This window comes from Macrobrachium rosenbergii, chromosome 50, assembly GCF_040412425.1.
Source record: "Macrobrachium rosenbergii isolate ZJJX-2024 chromosome 50, ASM4041242v1, whole genome shotgun sequence".
NCBI classification, from domain to species: Eukaryota; Metazoa; Arthropoda; class Malacostraca; order Decapoda; family Palaemonidae; genus Macrobrachium; species Macrobrachium rosenbergii.
This window is the reverse complement of record NC_089790.1, coordinates 17,082,501-17,092,500: the sequence shown is the minus strand read 5'-3', so window position 1 is coordinate 17,092,500 and position 10,000 is coordinate 17,082,501. Positions and strand designations below refer to the sequence as shown.

The following is a 10,000-nucleotide window of genomic DNA, read 5'->3' as shown; positions in this document are numbered from 1 at the left end:
TAGGTCCTTTTCACAGAAATACAGAGATACGGTAGCTCACTTGGACACAAATAGTATACATATACACACATAGATACACCCACACACAGATTGTATGTATGTGTATATATACATAAATATATATCTATATATATAAATATATATATATATATATATATATATATATATATATATATATAATTTGTATATATATATAAATTAAATATATATTTATATACATTTTTATATATATGTATATATATATAAATATATATTTATATATATATATATATTTATATATGTATATATATATATATATATATATATATATATATATATATATATATATATATATATATATACATACATACATACATACATACATACATACATACATACATACATACATACATACATACATACATACATATATCATTAACCAAACACTTCCTTCCATACGAAGCATTTAAGCTTAAACAATCCCACATTCGTAACAATTGCACCTCCAAACTCTACGAGCAGTCAAGAAGTCCTACACGAGGGAGTACATGATATCCTCAAGTGCCAGGATCACAAGGAAGAGGGATCCTACGGGTTCCTATAAGAGGTACCAATTTAAAGCAGAAGGCATGGCTTAGGATAGGATGGTTTAAAGGTTAAAATCGTAGGATGTCAGGATTTGAGGATGTTGTGGTCGAATCCTTTCGGGGATGGGGTGGGGTGCGGACGATGGTATTGATAAAGCTGGCGAACTATTATTCAAATTTTATTCAAATTAGCGTCATGAAGTCTGCTGGTTTAGAACGGGGAAATGGTAATAAAGGTGTTTGGAATAAATACAAAATGATTAATAGGACATTATAAAATACTTGAGATTATGTACGATGATAAATACTTTTTCTTGACACTTATTCAGCGACACAAAAATAACTTATATTAATAAAATAAAAGGAATGTGGAATAAATACAAAATTATTAATAGGAAATTAGAGATCTATTGGGGATCATGTATGATGATAAATGCCTTTGGTTGACAGAGTCAGCAATAAAAAATAACTTATATTAATAAAATAAAAAGTTTGTGGAATAAATAAAATTTTATTAACAGGATATAAGAACATATTTGGGATTATGTACGATGGTAAATGTCTTTTCTTGACACAGATTCAACGATGAAAAAAAAACTTAAATAATAAAAAAATAGCATGATCCTTCATTTTGCAAAGATCGTTACTAGATACGAATATACCTGGCATATTAAAAAAAAAAAAAAAATATTAAGCATAAACAAACAAACAAGAATGCATTTTCTTTCATTTAACTGGACATCCATTTTTTCGAGTTAATATCAATTCATATATGGCTTTTATTAAAAATTTTTATGGTCGATAAACAAGGAAAATTATACCTATCAAAGTTGTGCGTTTCTCTTATTGAAATCGCTAATAATTTTGAGGAAAATTTTAATTCTATGGGAACATAGAGGAAGGGAGAATTTTAGCAGTCAAATTGCTGTCACGTGAATAATAATAATAATAATAATAATAATAATAATAATAATAATAATAATAATAATAATAATAATAATAATAATACAGCGCAGGAGTAGTGGAGTGGACGAAGGCTGAACTCCACAGCATAGACCAGAAAACTGGGAAACAAATGACAGTACACAAAGCACTACACTCAAGAGCAAATACAGACAGACTATACATAACACGAAAGGAAGGGGGGAGAGGGCTACTAAGCATAGAGGACTGCTTCAACATCGAGAGCAGAGCCTTGGGGCAATATCTCAAAACTAGTGAAGAAGAGTGGCTAGGGAGTGCATGGGAAGAAGGACTGATAAAAGTAGACTAGGACCCAGAAATATACAGAGACAGGAGAATGAAAAAAAGAACAGAGGAATGGCACAACAAACCAATGCACGGACAGTACATGAGACAGACAAAAGAACTGGCCAGCGATGAAACATGGCAATGGCTACAGAGGGGAGAACTCAAGAAGGAAGCGGAAGGAATGCTAACAGCGGCACAAGATCGTGCCCTAAGAACCAGATATGTTCAAAGAACAGTAGATGGAAATAACATCTCACCCACATGCAGGAAGTGCAATATGAAAGACAAGACCATAAACCACATAGCAAGCGAATGTACGGTGCATGCACAGAACCAGTACAAAAAGAGGCATGATTCGGTAGCAAAAGCCCTCCACTGGAGCCTGTGCAAGAAACACCAGCTAGCTTGCAGCAATAAGTGGTACGAACACCAACCTGAGGGAGTGATAGAAAACTATCAGGCAAGGATCCTTTGGAACTATGGCATCAGATCAGATAGGGTGATACGTGCCAATAGACCAGACGTGACGTTGATTGACAAAATCAAGAAGAAAGTATCACTCACTGATGTGGCAATACCATGGGACACCAGGGTAGACGAGAAAGAAAGAGAAAAAATTGATAAGTATCAAGACCTGAAAATCGAAATCAGAAGGATATGGGATATGCCAGTGGAAATTGTACCCATAATCATAGGAACACTAGGCACGATTCCAAGATCCCTGAAAAGGAATCTGGAAAAACTAGATGCTGAAGTAGCTCCAGGACTCATGCAAAAGAGTGTGCTACTAGAAGCAGCGCACATAGTGAGAAAAATGATGGACTCCTAAGGAGGCAGGATGATCCCCGGAGCCCCACACTATAAAAACCACCCAGTCGAACAGGATGACTGTGCTAAACGGAAAAATTATTATTATTATTATTATTATTATTATTATTATTATTATTATTATTATTATCATTATTTCCAATTTATCAGTTATGTCTTGGGTAAGAAAAGGCAGAGAATAAAACAATAAGAATAAAACAGCAATAATAATAATAATAATAATAATAATAATAATAATAATAATAAATTATATAGTAAATAATAATAAAAATAATAATTATTATTATTATTATTATTATTATGATTTTATCCCCACCTTTTCTCATTATTAGACATAAATCTGGTAAACTGCCAATAAATCAATTATTATTATTATTATTATTATTATTATTATTATTATTATCCCGTAAACTGAAATCAAGTACACGTAAACTGACAGGTTATTTACGACGTAAACCTGTCAAGTAAAAATAAGAGGAGGGGAAGGGGGAGGGGGAAGGGGAGGGAGAGGGGAGGAGGGGAAGAGATTTTCAGTGGATTCAGTCCAATTGAAAGGGATTAACCAGCTCAATTGCCAATAAAGGATTTATGATGCTACGCTGTTGCCCAATAGGTGGGGTGGTATTTAAAAAATATTAATATTTAGCAAGGTTTCAATTATTCGCGGAAGACTTTTAAATTGTTTTCCATGGAAAAAGAAAGGTTTGAATGGTTTAAATTTACGAGGAGCAAAATTACTCTGGCAAAACTGAATAAGAATAAAAAGATAATGATTTAAAAAATTGCATAAAAATTTGAATACGATTAAAAACATTTGTAGAGTCAAGTTAAGAGGTAGGTAGTGATCGCTTTTAAAAAAAAGGAATGTTTCAACATTAAAACCATTTAAAAATAAATATTTAATTATTACAATTACATTTTTCACATTAATTTCAGGACACTGACTGTCTTACACGTATGTTTGAGCTCAAGTAAATTCTTGACTAAGAAAATCTAATAAAACAATGACATTATTGTTTTTGAACGGCGCTGACAGAATTAAAATCTTTTTCATAGAAAAAGCCAGTATGAAAAAATCACATTTGAAAATGAAATGGATTACTAGAATTATTTCGTATCACAGAGAGAGAGAGAGAGAGAGAGAGAGAGAGAGAGAGAGAGAGAGAGAGAGAGAGAGAGAGAATGAATTATGATTTGTTTCACTTACGTTTTGATGATATACACTACTATATTAATTTGGGAACCGTGAGCTTCTCTCTCTCTCTCTCTCTCTCTCTCTCTCTCTCTCTCTCTCTCTCTCTCTCTCACCATAGCTGCGACCCACGTTATGTCAATCATCAGGAATCACCAGACAAACAAAGAATGGCAAGGCTGAATCACCAGACAAAGAATGAAAAGGATGAATCTCCAAACAAAGAATGAAAAGGATGAATCTCAAACAAAAAATGAAAAGGATGAATCACCAAACAAAGAATGAAAAGGCTGAATCTCCAAACAACGAATGAAAAGGACAAACCACCAAACAAAGAATGAAAAGGATGAATCACCAAATAAAGACTGAAAAGGATGAATCACCGAACAAAGAATGAAAAGGACGAATCACCAAACAAATAATGAAAAGGACGAATCACCAAACAAAGAATGAAAAGGATGGACCACCATACAAAGAATGAAAAGGATGAATCACTAAACAAACAAAGAATGAAGAGTATGAATCTTCAAACACAGACTGAAAAGGCTGAATCAACAAACAAATAATGAAAAGGACGAATTACCAAACAAAGAATGAAAAGGCTGAATCACCAAACAAATAATGGAAAGGCTGAATCACCAAACAAATAATGGAAAGGCTGAATCACTAAACAAAGAATGAAAAGGCTGACTCACCAAACAAAGAATGAAAAGGACGAATCACCAAACAAAGAATGAAAAGGCTGAATCACCAAACAAAGAATGGAAAGGCTGAATCACTAAACAAATAATGGAAAGGCTGAATCACTAAACAAAGAATGAAAAGGCCGACTCACCAAACAAAGAATGAAAAGGACGAATCACCAAACAAAGAATGAAAAGGCTGAATCACCAAACAAATAATGGGAAGGCTGAATCACTAAACAAATAATGGAAAGGCTGAATTACCAAACAAAGAATGAAAAGGATGAATCACCAGACAAACAAAGAATGAAAAGGATGAATCACCAAACAAAGAATGAAAAGGACGAATCACTAAAAAAAGAATGAAAAGATGAATCACCGAACAATGAATGAAAAGGATATCTCCAAAAACCAAAGAATGAAAAGGATGAATCACCAAACTAACAAAGAATGTCAGGGGTGAATTACCTGTCTGACTGCGGGTATGTTGGTAACAGGAACCCCATCTCGCCCTATCCAGGTGACGTCGGGGGGCGGAGACCCCGTGGCCCGGCAGGAAGCAGACGCCCCTGCGGAGGATACGAACCACAGCTTGCTGGGGGGTTCCTCCACCCACCTTGGGGCTTCCAGACCGCCACGACTAAGCACTGGAATGGAGAAGGAAAATGTGATGGAATAAAAAATTAAGTTATTACAACAAAATGCAAATAGGTAAAAATTGTTGATTCAATTTGTTCCTAAATTATGCTAAAAAGAAAACTGTGATGAGTAAATGAAGTTATTACAATAAATTGCAAACAGGTAAAAACTCTTGAGTAAATTTGTTTCTGAATTGTACTAAATTATTTTCTCAAAAGTGATGGAATAAAATGAAGTTATTACAACAAATTGTAAATGGGCAAAAAATGTTGAGTAAATTTGTTTCTAAGTTATACTAAATTACTTTCTAAAATGTGATGGAATAAGAAAATGAAGTCATTACAACAAATTGCAAATAGGTAAAAATTGTTGAGTAAATTTGTTTCTAAGTTATATAATAAATTACTTTTTAAATGTGATAAAATAAGAAAATGAAGTTATTACAACAAATTGCAACTAGGTAAAAATTGCTGATTAAATTTGTTTCTGAGATGTACTAAATCATTTTCTCAAATCTGATGGAATAAAATGAAGTTATTACAACAAACTGCAAATTGTTGAGTAAATTTGTCTCTAAATTATTCTAAAAAGAAAACTGTAATATATAAATGAAGTTATTACAACAAATTCCAAATGGGTAAAAACAGAAAATTTGGTTTTAATTGTACTGCAATATTTACTAAAATAATCAATTTCGTTTATTACAAAAAAATTCATTCTTAAAAATTTCAAGGATATTGAATAATGCTAAGATATTACCGTGTCTTTGCAAAATTTGTAAATAATAATAAAATTGCTGTAATACATTGCAAAGGTGTAACTCTTAATAGGGAAATGACTTCAATCCCCCGACTGTTTCATAATCCCGCTGGGCTGAAATACAGTCGGCGACAATCTGAAATTCTGTACCAGTGTAAGTCGTGTTATTGCAGCGTAAAACCGATGTCGATATTGCCAGATCGAGAGAGAGAGAGAGAGAGAGAGAGAGAGAGAGAGAGAGAGAGAGAGAGAGAGAGAGAGAGAGAGAGATTAACTTTGCATGGGACAACAGCAGCGGCAGAGGCAGAGGCGAGTGTAAATAAATATTACTGTAGAGATAAGAATCGTAAATATTATTTTTTTTATTGGAAAATGAATGGAAATAAAGGTACTGTGTGTGTAAAGGATATTACTAAAATATTGTGTATATATATATATATATATATATATATATATACTGTATATATATATATATATATATATATATATATATATATATATATATATATATATATATATATATATATATATATTACATATATATCAATAAATATATATATTTATATATATTTATATATATTACATGTATATATATATATATACATATATATATATATATATATATATATATATATATATATATATATATATATATATATATATATATATATATATATATACATATATATATATAATGTACATACAAACATATACATATATACATATAAAACTACGAAGCAATTATTAGGAGAGGGTTGAGGAAAGTAAGGCGGAAGAGAGAGAATATGGATGCAAGTACAGTAAAATGAATGGAAGGGGTTGCAGCTAGGGGACCTAAGGGACGCCGCAAAGAAAAAAAACCTGCATGAAATTCTAACAGAGTCTCTGCGAATCTAAAGAGAAATAAAAAAAAAAAAACACACAAAAACAAATACACAACAGATATTGAAATTGGATAAACTTGCTATTTCGCGTCAGAATGGATAGATAGCGAATGTTTTATTTTTTTTTTTTTTTGAATCACGAATGAATTTTTTTTTTTTTTATTTTGGGGGGAGGGAAATCACGAAGTTTTCCGTTAATAAAAGAATTAGAGGCGAATAGATGAAAGCGGTTCATAACACGAAAAATATACGAGAGGCGAAAACGTTTTCAAAATATTTTTGATGGGGGAAAAGCACACAGATCTACACATTTCATTTTTCCCCGACATTTCATCATCTGACGAATTATCCGACCGATATTCGCGTTTGTGTCGGGAGCGTACACACATACGCACACACATACACACACATATAAATATGTGTATATGTAAATGAATATATATATATATATATATATATATTATATATATATACATATATATGTATATATACATGTATATACACATATATTTTTATATATAAGTATATTTGCGCGTGTGTGTGTGTCAAACAGATTACCATTGCCCATGGCATAATATACTGTACATGTATGTATACTAAGCAACATCCCAACACCGGGTTCACGATTCAGGTCATTTCATTACAACTCCTTCTTCCTCACAGAGAGAGAGAGAGAGAGAGAGAGAGAGAGAGAGAGAGAGAGAGAGAGAGAGAGAGAGTCCCAATAAAAATCCTCAGAGAATTCTCACTTACTTCAGACGTCGCGCAGTTTTGCGAAACCACAAATATCAAATCTCAGAACGGCGAAAGTTTAAAACCCACAAGAACTTGAAGAGGGCCAGGGTAAGTTTGTATGTGTGTGTGTGTGTGTGTGTGTGTGTGTTTGTCTGTTTGTCTGTTTGTTCGTTTGTGTGTGTAAGAGGCATTTCCTGGGCTCGGATTACGTTGCCAAGTGGACCTCGTCTCATTTCCCGGGCCTCTGTCGAAGGCTTACAACCCTTTCCTAATTAAATTCTTGGGGCATGTGGTGCGGCGCAGACTGCGCAGAAAGACTTATTTCCTACGGACGAGAGAAGTAATAGCAAAACAGGAGAGAGAAATGTATAAATAAATTTAAAATAAAGACCTGAGTTAAGTTGCTTTTGTTTTGTGGAATTTTTCCCCGGTTTTTGCAAAAGCTTTTTTTTGTCAATAATAATAAAGATGCAATGTTTCACACGGAGAGAAAATATAATTAAAATGCAATAATAAAAGATGCAATATTTCACATAGAGAAAATGTAATAAAAATGCAATAATAAAAAAATATGCAATATTTCACACGGAGAGAAAATGTAATAAAAATGCAATAATAAAAGATGCAATATTTCACACGGAGAGAAAATGTCATAAAAATGCAATAATAAAAAAGATGCACTATTTCACACGCAGAGAAAATGTAATAAAAATGCAAAAATAAAAAAGATACAATATTTCACACCGAGAGAAGATGTAATAAAAATGCAATAATAAAAAAGATAAAATATTTCACACGGACAGAAAATGTCATAAAATTGCAATAACAAAAATGTGCAATATTTCACACAGACAAAAAATGTAATAAAATGCAATAATAAAAAAGATAAAATATTTCACACGGGGAGAAAATGTAATAAAATGCAATAATAATAAAGATGCAATATTTCACACGGAGAGAAAATGTAATAAAAATGCAATAATAAAAAAGAGGCAATATTTCACACAGAAAATGTAATGAAATTGCAATAATAGAAAATATGCAATACTTCACACGGAGAGAAAATGTCATAAAAATGCAATAATAAAAAAGATAAAATATTTCACACGGACAGAAAATGTAATTAAAATGCAGTAATAAAAAAGATGCAATATTTCACACAAAGAAAATATAATAAAAATGCAATATAAAAAAGATGCAATATTTCACAAGGAGAGAAATGTAATAAAAATGCAATAACAAAAAAAGATGCAATATTTCACACGGAGAGAAAGTGTAATAATAATGCAATAATATAAAAAGAGAGAAAATAAATAAATAAAAAAGGAGAATTGCATTAATTTGGTTTCGTAATATAATAAAAATATAACAAAAAAAGAGAGAATAAAAATAAATAAAAGAAGAATCATTTCTCTACCTATTTACTTATCAGATGTTACTTACGCAAACAATTACATTAAATTATTTGATAATCTGATAATTATTTGATAATTATTTGATAATCATTTGATAGTAACAATTTACGTCATTCATATTTGGTTCGGTTCCTACAAGACAAATGTGGGTGAACGTTTTTTAACTTTCTCGGAAACTTTCTAAGAAAGTGGCTTATAGTAAAATAAAAAAATGAGTAAAAAAAATAAGATTTGCCATAGCAAATATTTAACGCTGGGAAATAATCCTATCGAAATTCAGTATTAAACAGAAAAAAAATATTTTAAATAAATAAATAAATGCAAAGAGCGCTCTAATCCTCTCAGTTCATTGGAAATAAATTTAATATGCGGTTTTTGATCACAACGAATTGGACGAATAGGAAATTATATAATGCAAAGGAATTTCCGTTTATTTTTGTAGAGTTCTACAAAATATAAAACAAATAATTCTTGCTGCAATCAAAATGTAATTACACGACGAATTACCAGCCCCCTGGGGGAAGGGGTGGAGAGTGGGAGGAGGGAGAGGGTGGGGAGGGGAATGGGGAGTGGCAGAGGGAGAATGGGAAGGGAAGAGGAGATGGATATAGGAGGGGGGGAGGGGAAGGGAATGGTACGGAGTGGGAGGGGTGGTATGGTTAGGGGAGGGAGGAGGGGGAAGGTAGAGGGGGGCTGGGAGGGTAGGGAGATGTTACATACGATAAACATTCGAACGGCAGAACTGGAAGTAAGGGGAAGAAGGAAGAAGGAGGAGGGAGGATGGGAGGAGGGGAAGGGAGGGAGAGTGAGGAGAAAGGGATGGGGAATGGGAGGGGAGGGGGGAAAGTTCAATACGATAAACATTCGAAAAGCGGAAACTTGAGGTAAGGAAAATTGTACATTTTTAGTCTTGAACGTTGATGGGGAATTTGTCGAGCGATCCGAATTCTCTCAAATTCAATCCCCCCAGGGGCGGGGGAGACGGGGAGGGGTGAGCCCTTTTATCCAATAATTCAAAGGGCAAAGAATGCTCGAATCCTTTTACACG

The 10,000-nt window shown here is 32.6% G+C and overlaps 1 protein-coding gene across 6 annotated transcripts in view; it reads right to left on the bottom strand.

Annotated features, from left to right (window-relative positions):
- The window catches only part of LOC136832668 (cell adhesion molecule Dscam2-like), a 603,829-nt gene that overhangs the window by 122,106 nt on the left and 471,723 nt on the right, over window positions 1-10,000 (bottom strand). For all 6 annotated transcript variants that reach the window (XR_010851281.1, XM_067093973.1, XM_067093974.1 and 3 more), the window contains exon 2: window positions 4,989-5,167. Coding sequence is in view for 5 of the 6 variants with exons in the window: in XM_067093973.1 (XP_066950074.1) it covers window positions 4,989-5,167 (179 nt within the window). In the remaining variant the exon portion in view is untranslated. The remainder of the gene's footprint in view (window positions 1-4,988; window positions 5,168-10,000) is intronic.